General features: G+C 44.0%; 1 protein-coding gene across 10 annotated transcripts in view; it reads right to left on the bottom strand.

Moving 5' to 3' along the window:
* RAB11FIP3 (RAB11 family interacting protein 3) overlaps positions 1-24,477 on the bottom strand; it is a 164,196-nt gene that overhangs the window by 52,440 nt on the left and 87,279 nt on the right. For 9 of the 10 annotated variants that reach the window (XM_077449295.1, XM_077449298.1, XM_077449303.1 and 6 more), the window contains 2 exons: positions 4,566-4,720; positions 749-925 (listed from right to left, as the gene is read on the bottom strand). In XM_077449295.1, coding sequence (XP_077305421.1) covers positions 749-925; positions 4,566-4,720 — 332 coding nt within the window. Of the gene's footprint in view, positions 1-748; positions 926-4,565; positions 4,721-6,477; positions 6,756-24,477 lie in introns of those variants that run through there. The other variant, XR_013261915.1, reaches the window with a different exon arrangement.

Below are 24,477 nucleotides of genomic sequence, written 5' to 3'. Positions count from 1 at the left end.
CATTTTTTTGCAGGTTTATTATTTTTTTTGGAGCCTGTAAAGCATTGCACCAGCAATCAGCAGATCGCTTGTGCCATGCAGGTATCCTTCAGATCTACCAGTGTATCTGTGTCCCCTTACTGGCAAGCAGATACAATCTGACAGGAAGAATCAATGAACTAGCACAGCGCTGTGGTAGTTCATTGAGAACTACAAGTTGACAGCCGCAAAGGATGTTGGGGCTTATAGTTCATTCACACACAGAGCTGTGTAAATGAACGATGCGGCCATGTGGGTGGAGCACCGCACGACCGCGCTGATTTCAAAAAGTGACAGCTAGTACAGGGAACTTCTCCCTGTATTGCTGTCCCAGAGGGTGCATGGATTGGGCGGTGGCTGCAGCATTGGGAACATGCTACATGTTCCACCATAAAAACATGTTCCCAAAGGTGAACTTATCCTTTAAAGCCTTGTTCACACTGCTGCTGAGGCCCGTACACCATGACTGGGCCATTTGTTTATGCATCTCTAACCGGAAGGTTCTGCATGCAGACAGCCTATTCAAGTCTATGAGGATGCAGTAGCTGCAAGGACACCGACATTTGTCCTAATGTGACTGGCATGTGATTGAACAGCCCTGAACACAGACTTGAATGGACTGCCTGATACGGCACCTGCTGGACACCCAAACAGTCCAGACCCTGAAATGGCTGCTGTTAAGAACCCTTACCAAAGTTTGCCAGTGTTTAGGTTTACTAACTTTTCTTACCTGGAGGTGAGGCGTTGGGTGCTGTTTGAAGTTTCTGTGAAACTGTCCGGCTCATCCTCGCAGTGACTGTTGTACAGATCTGGTTCTGCTCCTTCACCAAAATCCTCAAACTGCTCTTCCTGGCCAGCTACAGTGACCACCGATATGTCACACAGAGAGAGCTCCAGACCTTCAGGCCTGAAAGAGAGGAAGAGGAAGAGTGAGCGGGACAGAAGGTAGAGACTGATGGTACTGTACTGGAATTATACAGAGCAAATATTACAGTGCTTCCCTTTCACTTTCTGACCTGTACTGAGAGAATAAAAAGGAAGAAATTGGCCATAAAAGTATTCTCACTGCATATGGTTCTTGACCTCATGATTCACCTTCTGCATATCTTGGGGCAATGCACTTCTAGGACCTGCATTCACTTTCTGCACCTGTCCAGATGAGCCTAGGAAGGCCCGCAGATCTATATGGTATTGACATAGAATGTTAGAGAGGTGCAAGCTTTATTTAAATGTTATTTTTTTGATAACGTAGGGAAGGGTTTAAACCCCTAGTTTAATTTTTTGCTGTTGCAAATGTGCCATTAGGGAGATTTCCCTTCACTTCCTGTCCCAGAGACAAAAGCAACTAGGTGGAAATCTTGAGGGGAATGCCCCTCCAAAACAAAAGTCCCAATTGGAACATTTTCCTTCAATTTTTGTTCTGGTTCTGGTGTAATGGCATATTCTCCAAATAAGTCGTTTATTAAAAGAAGCATGGTCAACAAGAGGGAAAAAAAAAAAGAAGGGAAAGAGGTTCCGCTTCCCGCTGGCGGGGAATAGATGGACGTCCTCTGGTTTCAGTGGTTATACTGGGATGATTCCTGCACCTACAAGCATCATCCTGGTATTGATCTTTTCAGCCAGTGATTCTGTACAAGGCAGAAGTGATCTAGGTGTTTAATTACCGGGCTCTCCGTTCCCATTGTCGAGGCCGGGCGCAATGTGATCGGCGGCGATGGCTACCCTGGGGGGAGGGGGGGGGGGGAGGGAGAGAGAGAGGGAGAGAGGGAGAGAGGGAGAGAGGGAGAGAGGGAGAGAGGGAGAGAGGGAGAGAGGGAGAGAGGGAGAGAGGGAGAGAGGGAGAGAGGGAGAGAGGGAGAGAGAGAGAGAGAGAGAGAGAGAGAGAGAGAGAGAGAGAGAGAGAGAGAGAGAGAGAGAGAGAGAGAGAACTGATGTCGCTCCCCTCTCTCCGTAACCCGGGAGCGATGAGTAGTCTGTCACTTCTGGTTCCGCCCCTTTGTTTACCAGGCCACCAACGGCCAGGTAAGCATCCGATCTGTGTCCAAACGGCTACTTGGAAGGCCAGAGGAGAGATTTGGGGGCTAATAGCCCCTAAATCTTTCCACAAAGAGGACCTGTCACAGCCCATGCTATCACATGGGATGTTGTTCATCCCTTGTGATAGCAATAAAGTTAGTACAAAAAAAAAGTGTAAAAAATAAGATTTTTGTATAAAATAAATAATAATAATAAATAAAAAATATTTAAAGAGCCCCCATGCCCCGTGCTTAAGCACAAATGTGAAGGCATAAATTACTCCCGCATGCATATGCAACTCTAAACTGGTAGCCTGTAAAGGCGTTTAAAGCATCGCCTATGGAGAATTTTAAGCATCGTTTTTTGCCGCCATTCAACAAGCAGAAGCAATTTTAAAGCGTGACATGTATTTTTTACTGGGCGTAACATCATCTTTCATTTTATCCCAAAAAATTGGGCTAACTTTAGTGATTTTTTATTTTTTTTTTATAAATGAAAGTGTTTTTTTCCCAAAAAATTGTGTTTGAAAGACAGCTGCGCAAATACTGTGACATAAAAAACTGCAACACCCACCATTTTATTCAATAGGGTTTCGACTCGGATCTCTCACCTCCCCTAGCGGAGAGCTGCCGACTGTCAGTCAGCGTCTCTCCTCTCTGCTCCTCCAGGCTCATTGGAGCTCTGAGCTGTGGAGGGGCAGGCGGCAGCCATCTCAGTGGCTTGCTGAGAGGCTGAGACAGACTGCCATAAGTCAAGGCACCTGGGGGATCCAGACTTCCTAAGTTGGGATGACAAGCTGCCTCGACTGATGGCAGTGATGTCGGCAAAGAGTGGACTTCAGAACGCTCTCCGTTGAAAACAGGTCACAGGAATGCAAAACAAATTGCACTCCTGTGACCCTTAGAAGAAGCTCAGCCTAAAACTGGACTTCAAAGTGATTGTAAAGTCTAGTTTAAAAAAATAAATAAAAAATAGCAAACATGTGGTACTTCCTCTGTGCAGTTGGTTTTGCAGAGGGCAGCCCGGATCCTCCTCTTTTCAGGTTCCTCTTCGCTGCTCCTGGCTCCCATCTCCTGTCGAGTGCCCCCATAGCAAGCAGTAAGCTATGGGGGCACCTGAGCCAGGTCACAGCTCTGTGTGTCCATTAAGACACAGAGCCCCATAGAATGCATTAAGTTAAAAAACCTTCTGCCTTTACAACTCCTTAAATTTTTTGATTAAAAAATAAATAAAAAAATATCACAGTATACCTCAAATGTAAATGTACTGTATATAGTAAAAGTTTTCAATACTGTCCAAAGCTACTTTTTCCCAAGCTCTAAAAAATGGTGGCTTTTTCCTCTTAGCCCTTGTGCACACGGTTGGACATTCTGACAACAAAATCTATCAGATTTTTTCCGACAGAGGACAAAGTTGTCGGGAAATCCGATTGTTCACTGAGTGACCCTATACACTTTTATGCCGCTTGGGAACTTCAGAAAACAGATTGTGCACTTTGGGTTCCAAACTTCACCCAACTGCCAAAAACAGGATCTTATTAGCTGAATTTTGTTTTTTTATAATTTTACAATGCAGAGAACCCAGCCAGAGGATTCATACTCTCACTGGCAGTAGCGGGACACAGCTGGATACCCAAGTAGAGAGATTTTGCCACTTCCATCCAAGAGCGATAAAAAAAAAAAGCCAAAGAATCAGAATCCCACCATAAAAACAACATATGCTCTGGGAGGACAGACTCAACCTGCAGTCTGAAATGCAGTGGGCCTATTCACAAGCTTCATGCTTCATGCCCCAGGACGAAACTCATCGGGCTCGCTTTGCTTGCTCTCCACATTGCTTTTTTATAAATTTTTTATCTATTTTTGTGATCAACAGTACCTGTATTTATTGATTTGATGTACTGTCTGTTTTAAAATAAATGCCTGCTGTTTTTTTTTTTACCTACACCATATGGAGTCCCTCCATTTTCTTCTGTTTTTGTCCCGGGCCCATTGAGTCCTTTTTGTGTGCAACGACCACCTCCAGACGACTCCCCCATGGGGTGGAAGTCCTTTACCACATTGGAGAACCATGAGGAAACAAGATCCTTCGGCTTGACCCTCACAGATGAGGAGTGGAACTATGCCTCAGAGTCACCGTTTTCCAGCCAACCATAACCCTGTGGGCACCTGGTCCACATAAGCCTGATTGACCCACTGCCAAACAATAAGTGGGTCCACCATATCTGATAAGAGTACCCACCTTTTTTCTCTCTTTTTTTTTTTTTTTATACAGAGGATGTCTTCACAATTGCACAGTTATTGGCACTTTGTGTGGTCCGTGTCCAATTGAATATTTTCTATCAAGCATGGGATGGACATATCTTTGAATTCTCATAAATTTTTCAGTCCCCTTCAGTGAACATTGGACACTTTTTTTTACCATTTTATATGACATCACAGTTAATTTTTTTCCCTCTTGTAGCGCTACGCTGTATATATTTTGATTACTATTCACAAGCTTATCTTTTCTTTGGAAGGCAGAATACTCACGATGCAGATGTGTGTCCGCGGGACCCTGCCCCATCGCCCTCAGTTTCTGGGTCTTCCTGAGCCGCCATTCCTCCAGTGTCTTCATCTGTGAACGTCTCACACTCGCTGTAGGCACTCTCCGAGCCCACGTAGGCGCTGTCCGTCACCTCCGTCACCTGTGGGGGGGGGGGGGGGGGGGGGGGACACAAACATTACACATAGAAGACTATACTTTAATATGTAAACCCAAATTTTAGTCTACTTATCTCTGCTTTCTATGGTTCCTCCTTTCCTCTCTCATCAATATGCTAATGAAATGTTTAAATAAAATCTTCTGTTAATATTACATACATTATTATAGACCCAGTGACCTCATCACTGGGTCCATGCAATGCTGGCACAGAGATCATGGATGGCAGAAAAACAGACAGGTTGCTTTCTGAATACATCCCAGCAGCCTGCCCTCAACACTTCTCTCAGGTGCCCTCAGCCCCGATGTAAACAGTCAATTGGTTCTCGTGCAAATATCAAAATACCTTGATGGGTGAATGAGTCTGGAGGAGTAGGTGCTCCTAGGCAAGCATTAATTGCACGCAGACTGCTCTGGGTATCAGCCACATGTGATACTGATCCTCCATGATTGAAAGAACTAGAATTCAATAAATGAAAGAGGCAGGCCAGGGACAGTAAGGCCCCTTTCACACTGAGGCGTTTTTCAGGCGCTACAGCCCTAAAAATAGCGCCTGAAAAAAAGTGTCTCCTTTCACACTGGAGCGGCGCACTAGCAGGATGGTAAAAAAAAGTCCTGCTAACAGCATCTTTGGAGCAATGAAGGAGCGGTGTATTCACCACTACTAAACCACTCCTACCCATGGAAATCAATGAGGCAGCGCGGCTATACCGCCAGCGAAACGCCACTGCAGCAGCACTTTGCAGGCGGTTTTAACCCTTTTTCGGCCACTAGCCAGGGTTAAAACCGCCCGCTAGCGGGCGAATATCGCAGCTAAAAATAGTGCCGCTTTATCGCCGACACCCGCACCGCCCCAGTGTGAAAGGGGCCTAAAGGATGGGCCTAGATCTGGCTCTCACTTGCTGATCTTCTAATGCACACTGTGAGAAGCTCACAGCATGCAGTGAAATCAGTGAGTCCATATAGAAGAGGAGCATGTACAACTGTGCAAAACTAAAGGTGAGGCTACTTTAAGAGAAATTTCAGGCAACACGTACAATATAATCAGTGAACTACAAATGCTATCTAGCGAAACTAGCAGCTGAGCGAAAGTCACAAACCTTATGCAACTTATCTTCTTTTGTAATGTGCATAACTCTTAACATTACCATCTCTCCAGTCTCCCGCTGGATGGCTGGCGGCCGCCACAAAAACTCTTTGTAAATAAGAACGAATGGAGTCATGACAGGCAAGTGCAATAGGAAGAAGGGCTGGCCGTTGTGTTTTGCTTGCAAGACTGGGCAGCACCAGGCAGGGTGCACAGTAAAGTTCACTTAAAAATAGGAAGGCAGGTACAGTACCAGTCAGATTGCCCTCGGGGGATTAAATTAGAGGACAACTGAACTATAGGTATAGTTGTCCTATAAAGTACTTACACACTCGTAAGTAGTAAATGAGCTACAAAAAGGAGTCCTCACTGACTTACCTCTGTAGCAGCAGATATTATGGAGTAATTTATATTTAGTTCACAGCAGAGGCTCTGAAGTTAAGTTGCAGTTGGTATCGAACATTAACCGCCTTCTGTTTACATTGGAAAGCTGGTGGGCTGCCAAGTCTTTGCTTCCAGAGGAAGCAAAGAGTTGAGCTGTAAATTCTGTGCTTCTCTTGTGAACTTTGAAGATGGATTTCTCCAAAAAGCAGAATCTGCAGTTACGGCGGGCTTATTTAAAACATTTAATGCATCTTAATAAGTAAATACTTTACCTTTTTCAATGGGTTATAATTAATTTACACAACCCAGCAAATCCAGCGTTTTTCTGCTGTAATCCACTGCTCAGTTACCGCATGCAGGGTCTCGTGCAGCCATCATCCACCTTACATCAGGCGTTTGTTGTCCCTTCTGGACTCCTGCAGCCACCTCCCTGTTGACGTACTGCCAGGTTCTTCCTCCTCCAGCTAGGCGTGCAGAAGCGAATGCCCCCTGGGTTACTGGATGCAAATGTCCCAGGAAACTGAAGGAGCAGGGTCCACCTCATTCTCCACTAGACGAGAGGGGAGGCAGGGGATGGGTGAAATGTGAAGGAAGGAAAAACGAAAAAAAAACTGGCTTTTTAAGTTTTTGGATAGGGAATGGCTGCAATGGTGCAAAGTTTTTTATTTGATTTTTTATTTGAAGGTACGCTTTAATGTCAATAGCCTGGGTATGGGTTAAGTTCTTTTCCAAAAGACTCACAATATTAGTGCGCTCTTTGGCTGTGTACAGGTCACTCTTCATTATAACCCTGCTGGAGTCTTTATATCTAACAAGATTAACCAAGTTGGGTTTATGATTAAAACGCATTCTTGCCAGAGGGCCTGCAAGGGTGACTGAACAATACAATACGATGTCCCTGTTCTTTGCCTGCAAAGGGACAAGAGGGCTGGAAGGACAAGCCTCTGCCCTTCCTGTCCCCTATATGTTCTCCATACTCAGCGTAAATGTTATCTGAACAAAGTTCAGTAATCTGCGACAAACATTATTACAGGAGGGGCTGAGAGTTTTTAGCGAAGTGCAAAATGGAACAAAACTGATCTTAGCCAAGGCAAAAACTGGAAGTCTTGGTTCAAGCTTTGGAAAGGTTTGCACCTGTGTGACGTGTCATATTTAGGTTCCTCATTATTTGCATTTTGCATGCACGGCCAGTGAACTATGTAACAGTCAGTTTGATTGAAACTGCATTGTAGATGCAGCAAGCAACCAGAACTCATTTTATATATATGTATATTATATTATAATTTAAATTTTTATATATATATATATATATATATATATATATATATATATATATATATATATATATATATATATAGTTATAGTTATAGTTATATGGTATATTATATATATTTATATATATACATACATACCACACTGCAATGTTTAGATAGTAATGCAGCCTTAGACCGGTCATAGATGGTTCAAATCTCAGCCTGTTCAGTAGGAACTGGACAAGATTCGAACCATGCATGGCAGGCTGATTTGCCATCGCTCCATTTGCATGCAATTATCACTAGTAGCTGGTATAGCCACTTGCAATAAGCACAAATGCCATTGTATTCTCCCTGCGAGGAAGCCGTCCCCACTGAGAGAATACAATGGCTTGGCAGGATGGATTCCCCTGGCAGCCCCGTCTGTGTTGATGGGGGAATCGGGCAAATTGATTTCTTGCAACCCGTGGTATGGGCTTATATAAAATAAAGCAGCCTTCGCGCTACTACCTAAAAGTGAAAACTACGAATATGGAAAAATAGTGATAAATCTCGTAAAAATATTATAGCAGCAATAAATATACGTGTGCAAATTGCAAACAAGGTGCTAATAAATGCAGCTGGATCTATTAGTATTCACATAATACCAAAAATAAAATAAAATCAATAATGATCCTGCACTTGCGCAGGACCATTATTGATTTTATCGTGGTATGGGCTGCTTTAGAGTCCATTACAGTATATAGGACTGTCTAGACTCTAGAAGGTACTCAATGGAAGCTACTGTGATCACTGAACCACATCCCAACACAAACTTCTACTGTGTGTGCATAACCCTATCCATTACCCATGTCCTTCAATAACCACTCACCAGGCAGTCAATGTTTTTCTAAAGCAGTATACACGAAGCCTCGTTATCAGGATTTATTTAGCACCAACAGTATGCACAGTGCTTTACAATTTAATGGGAGACACTACAAATATAATACAAGATAAGTGGGTTAGGAGGGCCCTGCTCGTGAGAGCTTAAAGTGGAAGTCAAAAAACTCTCTCTAAACCTACTCCCACCCCCATTGTAAACCTAAAATCTATCTAGCCCTGTAAAGAAAAGATGGCTATACTTACCTATTCTGAAGCCGTTCCACTCCGGTCTAAGGCTGAGCTGTCAGCGGTGGCTTCAGCGTGTAGGAGAGGCAGCCGACAACGGAAGACTCATAGTAAGTCTACGGGTGACATCTTTTCCCAGCTGTTGACGGCTTTCTCCTGCACACAGAAGGCACCACTGCAGACTGGACTGGAGCAGTTTCAGAATAGGCAAGTATAGTGATCTTTACTTTACAGGGTTAGATAGATTAGGCTTAGAATGGGGGGTGGGAGTAGATTTCGAGTTAGTTAGGTTTTGCCTTTACTTTTCACTTGAAGCCAGCCATAGATGGATCAAACCATGGCCAGACAAGTTTTGATCCATCTAAGGGCAGCTTGGTTGTACTGAAGTCAAGCCATCGATCGACTTCAGTATAACCAGCCTGTCAAATTTTTTGCATGTGATTACTGGTGTCAGCTATAGCCTCCAGCAGATATCCCAACATCACACAATAGCACTGGAGAAGGGATTCCCCCTTCAGCACTGAATATGTTGACGGAGGAATTGAACGATTTTCTTTCCTGCAAGCAGTTTTTCAGGAAAGAAATTTGCATAATTTTGCCTTAGTTTAGAATGTAAATAGAGGTGGGACAAGTGATACAAATGGTAATTAGCTGTGAGGGGATGACTTATTGGAGAAGGTAGTTCAGTTTTCAGGTGGCAAAGAGTTTCAGAGGAAGGGAGAGGCTCCAAGGAGAAGAGATGGGGTTGAGCATGGGAGGGGGTGACGAGAGAGCTACAGATCAGGGAGGTTTTCGGAGGACCAAAGACGGCGGTTTGGGTGATATTTTGAGACAAGGTTGGTGATGTAATCCAGCGCAGAGCTGTGGATGGTTTTACTTATTGTTAGTATTTTGAATTTTATTTGTTGGCTGAGCAGAAGTGAGGGTTCGGCATAGAGGGGTGGAGGAAACCAAAGGTTGGTAAGGTGGATGAGTACTTATTTAGATAGCTGGTCTTAAACAGAGACAGTGGATAGTCAAGGCCCTGACGCTGCGAAATACGTTGGGATTGTTCCCATTTGCTTCCCTGCTTTATGCTTGCCAACATCATTTCTTGGCTACACAGCTGGCCATACACGTTCCCAAACTGCTTGTACAACCCTACTTAGATCTATAAAAATAGAAAAGAACCTGTCTAAACAACCTTTCCAGGTAATAGGAGGATCAGGCACACCCTCACACTTCATAGCTGTAGGTAAATCAAAATACAGATTGCAGAGTTTAGATTGGACCATGTGTGGCCAACCCTTGCACTAAGATCAGAAAGGGAGAAAATCCTCTTTTTTGCTACAAGTTCACATCTACTCAGCTATGACCAATGAGGACTGGCCACACAAAAATCTATTCTTCAGCATCTGACCGTTAGGAACACAAGAACATCACAAACTCATAATACTCAGTTCTGATGCGGTTCTTGGCTGCTGGTAGAGCCTGATATGAGTGCGGTCATCTTATCCAGGTTCCTAGTTTAGACAGCTGTGCCCCCCTACCTGGTAAGACCTTGTTCAAACAGGGCGTCTGAATCCGTACCCCGTGTGAGGAAAGTGTTTAACCGCATGGGGATGCACAGGTATTTCGTACATCCCCATGCAGGCAAGTCCCATTGCTGTCAACTGGAACACAGCCGCTGCTCCCAAAGACATTCATTCGGGTGGGGGGGCACATCCCCCTCAACAAACCCAGGGGTCTGTGCACCTGCAGAGATGTCATTGTGGAAGCAGTGGCTGTGACCCTACTGATAGAAACCGGACTGCATGCATGGGGATGCACAGAACACTGGTGCACCTCCGAGCAGGTAAACACAGGTTCATATGCTCCGTGTGAACGAGACCTAAAAGGAAAACCAACTTTGTTATTCAGTATTTTGGAAAGAACGACATACCGCTTCCATTAAAGGCCTGGTCGCACTGGTCTGGTCCACTGTTCTGCTTTAACGAAGGTGCATTAAAGCAGAACTGAACCCATCAATTTAACGGTTTTCCAAAACAATTAGAGTTGCAGTTACTAGTGTGCCCATGTTACCTCTCAACAGAACTGTCAAGCCATCAAATGGCTGGTGTCCTGGCTGATCACATGTGCAGCACCATGGAAACTGTAGATCTAAGGCTAAGATGGCAGCTTCCTTGGCTATAAAAGATAGGAGGGTTTAGTTCTGCTTTAAGTCACTCACCCATTCACTTTAACTGAGCTACCAACACACCAAAAATCAGATATCCAACATTTTCTCTGACACAGTGCACAACAACAGTAGTGAGTTACCGTATATTGAAGTGCACTGCATTGCATGTACTTCAAAGATGTATTGCCTTAGTGCCACTGGTGGCCAACCTCTGGCCCTTTGATACCTGTTGTGTGGCCCGCAGACCCCAGTAGTCAATGATGGGAGCATTGATCTGTAAAGTGACTGCAATGGTAGCCTCTAATAACATTAGAGATTAGTTCCCAATCTCCATGTGTATCCTGTCCCTAATCTCTAGCCACATCTGTAGCATGCCCACAGTCTCTGACCACTTCCTTCTGTCACCTTACTAACCGATCCGTGACTGCTCCTCTCTCAATCTCTTCACTGGCTTCAACTACCTCATAGTATAAAATTCAAAATACTAACATACAAGGCTATCAACAACATCGCCCTCAGCTACATCACCCTAATTGTCCTCTCCACTCCTCCCAAGACCTCCTGCTCTCTAGCTCCCTTGTTATCGTCTCCCATGCTTACCTTCAGGACTTCTCCAGAGCCTCTCCCATCCTCTGGAACTCCATGCCCTAGTAGCTTCTAACCTGTCTCACTTATTCAGGGAAGCCTACCTCATCTCCACTTAAAAACTGTACCTGAGTCACCTCCATCAGATAACATACCCCCACCCCCGCAGCTATTACCTTTTGTACCACCTCCCTCTCCCTTTAGATTTTAAGCTCCATGAGCAGCGCCCTACTATTCCTTCTGTATTGAACTGTATTGTAATTGTAATGTCCCAGACAAAAAGGGAGACACACAGTGGTAGAGAACACACTGTCAAAAAGTAGGCACTAATAACCAAGCAGTATAGTTACAAAAAGGTTATTAACCAATTGCCGACCAGCTGCTGACGTTATGCGGCGGCAGGTCAGCTCTCCTGCACAAATCGCCGTAGCTAGCTGTACGGCGGCACAGGCTCGTGCCCGCGGGTTGAGCGGACTTAATCGCCTATTACAGAGGCAGAACCAAGAACTGCCTTTGTAAACAAGGCGGTTCCCCGTTCTGACAGGAGACATGACAGAGATCTACTGTTCCCAGTGATCGTGAACAGTGATCTCTATCATGTCCATGGCAGCCCATCCCCCCCTACAGTTAGAAACACTCCCTAGGTAACACATTTAACCCCTTGATTGCCCCCCTAGTGTTAACCCCTTCCCTGCCAGTGACATTTATACAGTAATCAGTGGCTATTTTTAGCTCTGATCGCTGTATAAATGTCAGTGGCCCAAACAAGTGTCAAGTGTGTCCGATCTGTCTGCCGTAATATTGCAGTCCTGCTAAAAATCGAGGATCGCCATTACTAAAAATAATAAAAATGCCATAAATCTATCCCCTATTTTGTAGACGATCAATATACACCTACTGTGATTTTTATTTTATTTTTTACCAAAAATACATAGAAGAATATATATCGGCCTAAACTGATGAATGCATTTGTTTTTTTATAAAAAAAAATTTGATATGTATTATAGCAAACAGTAAACAAAAAAAAAAAAAGTTTTTTTCTTTTTTAAATTGACACGCTTTGTTTGTTTGAAGCGCAAAAAGGTGAGGTGATCAAAATACTGCCAAAATAAAGCTCTACTTGTGGGGAGGGAGGTTGTCAATTTTGTTTGGGTACAGCATGGCACAACCACGCAATTGTCAGTTTAAGCTAAACAGTGCCGTATCGCAAAACACGGCCTGGTCATTAAGGGGGCAAATTCTGCTGGGGCTGAAGTGGTTAATTTAAAAAAGTATAGCGGATGTTTAACATAATACTACCTTCCGACGTTGAAAATTGCACATAACATACAGAAAAAAAACAGGTAATTAAAAACAATCCTGAAATGCAAATGAAGTTAATGCAATGAAGACTGCAAGATACCATCAATGTGACATCAATGTGGAGAGCCTAAAACAGACTACATGAGTAGAATGAAAATCCCCAGTGAGATGATGAGCTGTATATTTGCAAATAGGACGTTTTTCCCTGGTCATTGGGGGGGGCATTCTAAGCATTGGCAAGCATTTAGTCTGTATAACACAGAAATGAGTTCCAATAATACTGCAATCAAGATGCGTTGATAGATCAGTAATCAGAGAGTCCCGTCATGGTCAGATGTACTGAAAATGACTGCACAACCGGCATGTGGTAGATAAAGATGGGGAATCTGTTAGTAAGTCGGTAAATGTAAAGAGATATGTGTGTCTGTATTCCACAGAATAAGGTTCCATGCACACTGGATGTTAAAATAACCTTATAAAAACGCCAGTAGCTTTGCAGCAAGTCTTTCAACGTATTTTAAGGCTTTCGCAATAGCGTTTTTCCACGTTAGCATTTTTTATTTTTTTCAATGGATCAAAAACTTAAAAAAAAACTGGCGGGCCACGTTTCTGAGCGTTTATCGATGTTTATGAGCGTTTGAGCATTTTTTTCGTGGTCAGAAAAATGACTCCTGAACACGATTTTATGGCATTCAGAAAACAGCTCATGAACTCTACTGCTGATAAAAGTTTAAAAACGTCCATGTGTGCATGGACACATAGGATAACATGGAGTTAATGGGCTGTTAAAAAAAATAAAAAATGCCCAAACTCCAAAAAACGTCCGTTTATGAGCTCCAGCGTGCATGGAGCCTCAATCTTCAAAAAAATCTCTCTGCCAGTTAAACAGTTTCCACACTTGCAAAGTAACAATGATTTCCGATATATACCTATAGATAGGCTATCAGTAGTGAGATAACAACTGTCACTTAATACAGGTTAATAATGTGCTGATGAGACAAGTAATAACAGCAGAAGATAAAGGAAGGTTCAGAGATTCAGAATTGTACTGTCCCCCCTCTACATTCTAAAGCTCGGTATAAACAGTTGGCACTATATAAATCCTGTATAATAATAATGTTCACAGTCTACTGTAGTATTACATATACTGAACATTATGTGCAACTATCTGGTGGATATCAAAGACCACAGTTAAGGCCCCCTATACCTCATAGGCCAATAACCACTGCCTTAGTTCATTAGTTTGCCATTGAAATGAATGGCCATACAATGTACGGCACATTGCTGCATATAACAGCAAAGCACAAGTGACAGCTGTGAATGGGCCCTAATGGCAGCTTATTACTGTTCGTACTTTTTATCAGAAAGATATCACATGTAATGCTGGCCACAGATGCATCATTTTTTTTTGATCAGCTGGCGGGCTTATTGGGGGGGGGGGGGGGGGGTGGATTTCACCATCCACACAAGTGAGGTGAATGCAGGAATCCTCCTGCTGTGTCAGTGTATTGTGACAGTGGGACTCCTCTGCTGTCACAATACACTGATCAGTGGCTGCAGCTGCTGATCAACAAACATCTTCCAACAGTCCTGTTCAACAGAAGCCAATTCTTAGATCAGCTTTTGTTGAATGAGAATGGACATAGATGGATCAAAATACGTCTGGTTCCTTGCTGAACGAGACAAATTTCCATCCAGCTATGGACATCGTAAACACTAGCCACATCTAAACACAGCTTTGTTAAAGCGGAGTTCTGCTTAAAAAAAAAAAATGTTAAAAGTCAGTAGCTACAAATACTGCACCTGCTGACTTTTAATAAATCGGACACTTACCTGTCCCAGGGTCCAGCAATACGGGGGAACGAAGCCCCGCTCGTCTCCCCTTCCTCTCTGCAGCGCTGGAATTGTAACTGTGGGCGCCCGGCTGTGGCTTTAAAGTGGTTCTAAAAGGCAGGTTTTTTTTATCTATGCATTTTCAATAAAAAAAAACTTGTGTGCAGCAGACCCCATAATACTTACCTGAGTCCCACCTGGGTCCAGCTGTGTGGCAACAGAAAATTCGACTGTCCGGGACTCTTCCTCCTGATTGGTTGAAACACAGCAGTGGGCCTGCTGTCAATCAAAGTCAGTGAGCCAATGAGAGAGAGAGGGGTGGGGCCGAGCTGCGGGTCCGTGTCTGAATGGACACACAGAGCAACGGCTTGGCTCCGATGCCCCCATAGCAAGCTGTTTGCTGTGGGGGCACTCTGTAGGAGGGAGGGGTCAGGAGTGCTGACGAGGGACCCGAGAAGAGAAGGATCGGGGCTACTCTGTGCAAAACCACTGCACAGAGCAGGTAGGTGGTATAGCATTATAAAGTGAGAAATCAACCAGCGCTAAAAACACAATAAATACAGTGAGAAAATATATAAAAATGCAGCTAGAATACTGTAGGTCAAATTACCAAATCCCACATTTCAAAATCAAAAAATATCAGTACAGCGCAAATACAAAATAATACAAAAAAAATTATCATAAAGTGAAAAATGAAAAGTCCATATAGTGAATAATAAAATATAAGGGAAATTCAGAGGTGAGAGTTCAACTTGCTCAATGGTGAAGGGATCACATCGTCACTTGATATATTGATTGAAGACACATTGCACAAGTGGACTCTTTCTGAATTTCCCTTATATTTTATTATTCACTATATGGACTTTTCATTTTTCACTTTATGATATTTTTTTTTTGTATTATTTTGTATTTGCGCTGTACTGATATTTTTTGAGGTGGTATAGCATGTTTGTTATTCTTAAACAAAAAAAAAAAAAAAAAGTATCACTTTAAGACTAACAGGGGGTACAACCATGGGTACCTATTCAGTTCTATAAGCAGACCTTACATGTTATAATCTTTAAATTTATCAAAATGACGCAATGTTAAGTCCCACCTGAACAAACCATTCACAATGGCTCTTCTAATGCCGCGTACACATGACCAGACTTTTTGACAGCAAAGGTCCGACGGAACGAGTTGGACGGACAATTCGATCGTGGGTGAGCTCCATCGGACCTTTGCTTGCCAAAATTCGGCGGATTTTAGAAATAGAACATGTTTTAAATTTTCCCACCGGAACTCCACCGAATCTGTTCATCTGTGTGCTAGTCCGACGGACAAAAACCGACGCTAGGGCAGCTATTGGCTACTGGCTATGAACTTCCTTATTCTAGTCCGGTCGTACGTCATCACATTTGAATCCGTCTGACTTTGGTGGGATTGTGTGTGGCCAAGTCCGTTCATTCGGAAAGTCCGTCGGAACTCCGCCGAAAGTCCGTCGGAAAGACCGTCGGACCTAGTCCTTCGAAAAGTCCGGTCATGTGTACACGGCATAACTTGCAGCACTGGGGGTCCTTGGTTTGAATCCTAGCCAGGACCATATCTGCATGGAGTATGAATGTTCTCCCTGTGCCTATGTGGGTTTCCTCCTGCACTCCAATGACATGGTAGGTTAATTGGCTCCTGTCTGAACTGGCCCTAGTATGTGCCTAGGTGATATAGGGAGTTTAGATTGTAAGCTCTTTGCGGGTAGGGACTTATGTGAGTGTACAGCATATAAGAGCGGTGTCAATTGATGATGCTATAATAAAATGCCTGTAATAAATTAAGAAAATAAAGATGACCAGATAACGTGAATGAACCACGTGTCCTACACGCTCAAGGAAGACTTCTATGTTTGAACAGAGAATTAAGTCATACGATTAATATTTATAGAATTTTTAGAGCAGGCAATTGACAAAGAGTGGAGCTGCGGGGAAGGCGGCCGGACATATGCTGACAATATAGCCCTTATATAAGACTAAGTCAAACATGATCTTTGCACAGCAAGGCGCATCTACTGTGATCTCTGAATGCTGACAGTCATTTAATCTGCAACTAGATACACCCAAACCATGGCTCATCCAGGGATATAGACTGCACTCCCAGCAGGCAGCAGTACAGGCCTCCCTGTATACACAAAGAGCTGCACTGTAATGGAATCCTGGGCTAATTATCTGCCTGTGGAATGCAAATCCATTACTGGAGAGAAATAAGAAATCTGCAAATCAGCTACAGGTAACTACACCTGTGATAGAACACCGTAGAAGTGATGGTGACCAATGGGGGTGATTTTGTAAAGTGCTGCGCCTGATCTGAATACTTTTGATCACATTGGCATATACCAAGGGTACCCCATGTGCCCTCACAAGAATTGGAGGTCCCAGCAACCTATGACAGCCAGGTACTTCACTCCATGGAATGGCGTGCCATTATCGCCACCAAAGCCCAGCACCCCCTGAGTAGGGTATACATTTGGGCAGATGTGGCATTTCCGAAAATTCAACGCCCACCCCTTGTGTTTTATTATATACCTGCCTATATGGGTATCAACAGCTTAATGAACAAGAGATCAGTCCGTCCGCAAAACCGCTATGGAAGGACGCTGGCGTCTACTCCAATCATTCTATCTAATGACGATGTTGGTTTAATGGCGCTCATGTACAATACGTGATAAGATACAATTGCATTTTAGGACTATGGCTAGCAAAAGATGAGTTCCTAGCCTTGAGGGGGGTTTGGGAGTCTCAGGGTAAACTCAAAGCTGCTGCAAGAGGAGTAAGACTCCACTGCCAATGGAGTGGCTGAGAGACTGAAGCCAGAGTGAGATTGAACCCGCCTGTAACTGAAATACTAATTTTGGGTGGAAATGAATCCTGAATACACCTGTAAAATCACAACATGAGGGACACTCTTCCATACGGAAGACGTGTGGCTCACAGACACAGGTGATCACATCACAGCTGTGTATACCAAATAGAACAGGTGACTCACCTGCAGTGCCATCCTCACGGGGCGAGGTGCCGACACCCCCAGCACCAGCATTGCATCCCCCCCGCCTGGGCTCTGAACTGATGACTGGTGCCAGTGGTGACCAGGAAGACGAGCGGCTGCACAGAGAGGAGGAAGTGCAGGAAGCAGCCTGCAAAAATAAAACTGACTTTTTCTTCCTGACCTTGCAACCTGAGGCTGAGTCTGTGTGCGGGGAGGGGACAGACCTGGCGGAGTCACGTGTGACCCAGGTGAACTCCTTCCCAGTTTAACTCCAGCAATGCTGAGCCTGTCTGCTCCGCTCTACATTGAATATAACAGCCAGATCATCAAAGAGCTCCGCTCCGCTCTACATTGAATATGTGAAAGCCACTCTGACAGAGTCATGTGTTAATCTACAGTGAATATACAACAGCCAGTTGAGCGTGGAGAGTTCTGCTCCGCTCTACATTGAATATAGCACAGCCAGATCAGCATAGGAGCTCTGCTCCGCTCTACATTGAATATAGCACAGCCAGATCAGCAAAGAGAGCTCTGCTCCGCTCTACATTGAATATAACACAGATCAGCAAAGAGAGCTCTGCTCTGCTCTACATTGAATATAACACAGCCAGATCAGCATAGGAGCTCTGCTCCGCTCTACATTGAATATAACACAGCCAGATCAGCATAGGAGCTCTGCTCTGCTCTACATTGAATATAGCACAGCCAGATCAGCATAGGAGCTCTGCTCCGCTCTACATTGAATATAACACAGATCAGCAAAGAGAGCTCTGCTCCGCTCTACATTGAATATAGCACAGCCAGATCAGCATAGGAGCTCTGCTCCGCTCTACATTGAATATAGCACAGCCAGATCAGCATAGGAGCTCTGCTCCGCTCTACATTGAATATAGCACAGCCAGATCAGCATAGGAGCTCTGCTCCGCTCTACATTGAATATAGCACAGCCAGATCAGCATAGGAGCTCTGCTCCGCTCTACATTGAATATAACACAGATCAGCAAAGAGAGCTCTGCTCCGCTCTACATTGAATATAGCACAGCCAGATCAGCATAGGAGCTCTGCTCCGCTCTACATTGAATATAACACAGCCAGATCAGCAAAGAGAGCTCTGCTCCGCTCTACATTGAATAAAGCACAGGCAGATCAGCAAAGAGAGCTCTGCTCCGCTCTACATTGAATATAACACAGCCAGATCAGCAAAGAGAGCTCTGCTCCGCTCTACATTGAATAAAGCACAGCCAGATCAGCAAAGAGAGCTCTGCTCTGCTCTACATTGAATATAACACAGCCAGATCAGCAAAGAGAGCTCTGCTCTGCTCTACATTGAATATAGCACAGCCAGATCAGCATAGGAGCTCTGCTCCGCTCTACATTGAATATGCAACAGCCACTCAGACATGGAGTCCTCTGTTAATCTATAGTGAATATACAACAGTCAGGGAAGTGTGGAGAGCTCTGCTCTACATGCACATACCACTGCCATATCTCTTACAACTATAGCTCCTCCAACACGGAACTCTGAATATACCACGGCCAACATTTCTACAACTATGGTTCCACCAGCATGTTCCACTCTACAGTAAATATACCACAGTCACACCAGTCACACCAGCATAGAGGTTTGCTCCACCCTACTATGAATATACCACTCTCATAACTCCTTCAACTCTGGCTCCTTTAGGATGAAGCCCTGCTCCACTGTACAGTGTATATACAACTCTTGCTCCACTCTATACTTTAACTCCCACAACGAGGTGAGGAACCAATTGGGTGCGTTGCAGTGTAATGCTGATAGGTGGAGACAGCAGAGTGACAGAAAGTTGAGCTCATCAGTCTTCTGCCTCTCCTTTTGTTGTCCATTCCCAGAATGTGGGTGGGGAGCAGACCTGGAAGGGGGAAATAATACGGCAGCAGAGAAAGATCAGGTCCTCTGCCAGAGCAGAGCTGTGTGGCAAAGCTGTAGCAGTGGTCATCAACCCTGTCCTCAAGATAACTGAAATACATCACAGGTGATATAATTTGCTGCTCAGTGATTGGCGTATTCTAGTCTGCATCTCCCCAAGGTAATACTTAAAACCTGGCCTGTTAGTGGGCCCTGAGGACAGGCAATGATGACCACTGCTGTAAAGGACTGGATGGACAGAAATACAAATCATCTGGCATGTAAACACCATTCCTTTAGGCCCCTTTCACACTGCCGCAACCTAAAAGTCATGCAATTTTGCCGCATTTTTCGACACTATTTCATGGAATGCCTGTGTAAAACTTGAGGTCTATGGACCTCAACTTGCATGAAAGTCAGACCAAAGTAATACAGGGACTACTTTGAGTTCGGCACGACTTGAAGTCGCACAGATATGAATGGTTATCATTGGAAATCATGGGGAACCACTGTCATGCGACTTTGCAGTGCCAAGTCGCACAAGTGTGAAAGGGGCCTTATGTGTATTTTTAACTGTGAATTGAGCGTTTTGCCTGGAGTTCAGCCTTAAGGCTTTCGCTCTGCTTCCCCAGACTAGTCCGCACTAGTAGCAGCAGCTTGGAGATTTACAGAAAACTGATTTTGCCTGGAAACCTTTTTTTTTTTTTAGCCCAGAAATGAAGAAATGGAATGCAAAAGGTGTGGCCGGTGTGGACATTTTTTTAATACAAGTATAATGACGGTAAAAAGCAAACACTGACGTCCCACCCAGAATCTGTATAGGGGGACGGAGTGGAACTTACACATTGTCAGATTCCGTGGAGTATTACCTTGCTTCTGGGCAATTTCAGTAAAATAATCATTATATGTAGAAAAATATGGACTTATGCGTTTGTAACAGTTATACACAGCTGGCAGAACTTAACAAAAATAGGACCTTTGTGTCCCAATCCCAATTATCTGTAACATTGTAGTCTTCCACAGCTTGATAATAGTATGGACCCTTGCCCAATTCTTATGCTTATCCCTGAATCCTCAATCTCAGGGATACTGGAAGGTATAACCTCTAAAGGACAAAATCATTCCCTATTCCCCAACTGAACATCTTCACCCCGATTTATCTGCGGAGCACTCGCTAACCAACAATTATTGTGTATTTGGATTGGACTCTACTATTATATGTTTTGATCAGGCCTTCTTCTGACACTTTTTATTTAGAAGTTAAAATCAGTATTTTTTGCTAGAAAATTACTTATAACCCCCAAATATTTAATATATATATTATTTTTAGATAATCCTAGAGAATAAAATGACAGCTCTTGCAAATTTTAATGTCCCATGGTATTTGCGGAGCGTTTTTTTAAACACAATTATTTGTTTTTTTTAAATACACATAGTATATAACCCAACTTTTAGTAAATTATAAAAGATGTTACCCCGAGTAAATCGATACCCAACACGTCACACTTTAAAACTGCGCACGCTCATGGAATGGCGACAAACAGAGATACTTAAAAATCTTCAAAGGCAATGCTTTAATAATGTTTACATGTTACCAGTTTCGATTTAGCGAGGAGGTCCAGTGCAAGGGATGACGACCCCTTCCTATGTTTTTAGAAGCAATCCAGTGGCATAGGTTTCTGCTCCGGGAGAGTGCTCAGATACTGAGATGTCAAAGACAGTACTGATGACCAGAAAGCAGTGGGACCAGCTCGTGATTATGTGACCACTGTGACAGCCAAGCACAGTGAATCAATATCAAAATTCCCATTGCATACATTCCTGGGAGTAGGCTTAAAGCGGAGTTCCACCCAGAAATGGAACTTCCACGGATCTGATTCCCCCCCCCTCCTCCGGTGCCACATTTGGCAACTTTCAGGGGGGAGCTAATACCTGTCAAATCCAGGTAATCTTGTGCGGCAAACTATGCAATGTCCGGCCCCTCCTTCTCCTCCCCCAGGGACCATTCAGGAAGCGCACAGTGATTGCGAATGCGCAGTAGGAAACAGGCTGTGAAGCCGTAAGGCTTCACTTCCTGTGTCCCTTAGTAAGGATGGCGGCGCCTGCACCCAAAGCCAAGGGACGGGTCGGCTTTGGGTGCTAAATTGCGGGCTCCCAGGACAGGTAAGTGCCTTTATATTAAAAGTAGCTACAGTATTTGTAGCTGATGACTTAATTTTTTAGTTTTACCCAGATGGAATTCCGCTTTAAAAAGGGCAGCCGGTGCAACAACAGCCAGCTGGAGACTGGAAGCATCACAGATCAGTGTACATATTTGCCAGCACGACAAGGATCTTCAAAAAGTGTCCAAAGGTTTTACTCCAGAATGATCCCATCACAGCGGAAAAATGCAACGTTTCAAAGTTGCACAGGACCTCTTCGTCGGGCATTAAATGATCACATGTCTGATGAAGGGGTCCTAAACAGCCCCAAATCGTTACACTTTTCCACAGTGATCTTCTTGAATAAAACTTTTGGATGCAATTTTGAAGATCCTTGGTATGCTGGCAAATATTTACACTGAGCCAATCACAGAGGGCACATGATTAGGCAAGACCTTCCTGCACCCTGGGCATAACAGCCCAGTTGGAGGGATGCCAGGGTGGGTGGGAAGGGGTTAAAGCCCAACTCTGGGCACAACACAAAACCCTACAGGCCCTCCCCCTGCAAGGGTTAAATGTTAAGACCATGGGATTGCAGACAAGGCTTTATTACTTACCTTCTCCCCGCTCCCTTGATCTGTGCGACCGTACCCCCGAAGACTTCTCTGTAAGCAGCTCTCTTCGGCGGTCGCATGCTTGCCCCCACAACATACAAAAGCCCTGCCCTGTATGTGATGATGCTGAACCTCTGCCCACAGACCAAAGCTTCGGGAAGAAGAGGACAGCGCTATGCAGACTCTTTCTACCCAGGGCTAGTACAAGGATTTTTGACACCCTAGGCGAAACCTCATTTTGCCCCCCCCCCTGCTCTACCCTTGACTCCACCCCTTTTGCCCTGCTCATGTATACCTCACCTTTTTAATGAAGTGCCTATCAAATGCAGCCTCACCAGCGTCCATCAAATGCAGCCTCACCCACGTCCATCAAATGCAGCGCCCATCAATGAATGTTTGCTTGCTTTCAATTATTCAGGAGTCAGGACATAGACAGTCCTCCTCTGTGCCTTTGACACTATGGGGGTTATTTACGAAAGGTAAATCCACTATGCACTGCAATTGCACTTGGAAGTGCAGTCGCTCTAAATCTAAGGGGTAGATCTGAAATGAGGGGAAGCTCTGCTGATTTTATCATCCAATCATGTGCAAGCTAAAATGCTGTTTTTTTTATTCTCCTTGCATGTCCCCCTCGGATCTACAGCGACTGCACTTTCAAATGCACTTGCAGTGCAAAGTGGATTTCCCTTATGTAGATAAACCCCTATGCGCGAACGGAGCAGTGGCTGCCTGCTGATGCTGAAACTTTGTTGCTTGCTGCAGAGAGAAGAGAGTAGGAACACCAGTGGCCGGGCATCCTAGGCAGCAGTGCTCCCTAGGCGGCTGCCTAGTTTGCCTAGTGGTAGCCCCGGCCCGGATTCTACCCCTAGGCTTAATGAGCACTTAACCCTTGCAGTGTGGGAAGGGGGACACTGGAGTTTTATTTTTATTTTTTGTGTGTGTGTGTGCACAGAGTTAAGCTTTAGTATAAAAAAAAAAATACTCATAAACCTTTAAAAGAACAAAAAAAAAAAAACACTCAGGCTGCGTCATATGACTTCAAAACCCTAACTGCTCCTTGTGAAATACAAGTCAATATAGAAGGAAGATGCCAGTTTCTCTATTCTGTGTCTGCAAGCACTGTATATTAGAGGGGTAAAAAACAAAGAATCTGCAACACTCAGAACTTCTCCATTCTCATTTTAGTTAGGATGTCTAAATAAGGAAATTGCTCTCATTTCACCCCACTGAACCAAAAGGAGGAAGTCAAATATTCACAGGTACTTTTGTTTCATCCAGGAAAGAGTTCATGATTAATAGCTGCTGGTTTTAAGTTATCCAACTACAAACATCTTTAAAGTACACTTGTCATGTACACAAGAAAGGGGCAGCAGCCATTGATGTTTCTGAAAATACCGGTTGTCTGACTGTCATGCAAACCCGCAGGCATCAATATTTTTTTTAGAGTCTGACCTGGAATAAGCAGATCAGGAGGACATAGAAGTCCTCATCTACATATTTGTTCCAAGTCAGTGATCTCAGTATTTCACCAAGGAGAGTCAGTATGACAGCCAGGCAGATAGCATTTTCTAAAGCAGTTTTTCTTGTGACAAGTGTGCCATTTGCTTAGCACTTCGCATCCGGGCCATTTCTGACACTTTGCTTCTACATGACTTAGAACCCAGAAACATAATTAGCAGAAACCCTATAGAATAAAATGGTGGATGTTGCAATATTTTATGTCACATTGTAATAGTGCAGCGTTTTTTCAAACAACATTTTTGTGGGGGAAAAAAAAAAAAAGTTAGTCCAATATAGAATGTGAAAGATGAGGTTATGCTGAGCAAATAGATACCCAACATGTCCCGCTTTAAAACTGCATCTGCCCGTAGAATGGTGGCAAACCACCATGCTAAAAATTCTCCATAGTCAACTCTTTAAACGCCTTCACAGCCTACCAGTTTAGAGTTACACAGGAGGTCTGGTGCTAGAATTAATGCTCTCCCTCTGACGTTTGCCACAATATCTCACATGTGTGGTGCGATCACCATTTACATATTCATGCAGGAGTAACGTATGCATTCACATTTGCGTGTAAGCACGGTGGGACAGGGCGCTTTAAAAATATATATATTTTTTTAATTTATATTATCCACTTTTTTTTTTTTACACCTTTTTTTGTACTAACTTTATTGCTATCACATGGAATGAATAACGTCCCTTGTGACAGCAGAGGCCGCTTTATTAGACCCCAAACTACTCCTGGGTTACAGAGAGAGGGGAACGATGTCAGTTCCTCTCTCTCTGCACAGGGCAGCCATCACCGCCAGCTGCATCGCTTCCGGACACCACGATTGTACAGGAGAGCCCAGAAAAGGTGGCGGGACCCCCTCCCACCAC

Source organism: Lithobates pipiens, unplaced genomic scaffold (genome assembly GCF_037356315.1).
Source record: "Lithobates pipiens isolate NorthernLeopardFrog02 unplaced genomic scaffold, aLitPip1_a1.2 Scaffold_22, whole genome shotgun sequence".
NCBI lineage: Eukaryota > Metazoa > Chordata > Amphibia > Anura > Ranidae > Lithobates > Lithobates pipiens.
The sequence above is the reverse complement of the archived record's forward strand: the minus strand, read 5'-3'. Positions and strand labels throughout refer to the sequence as shown.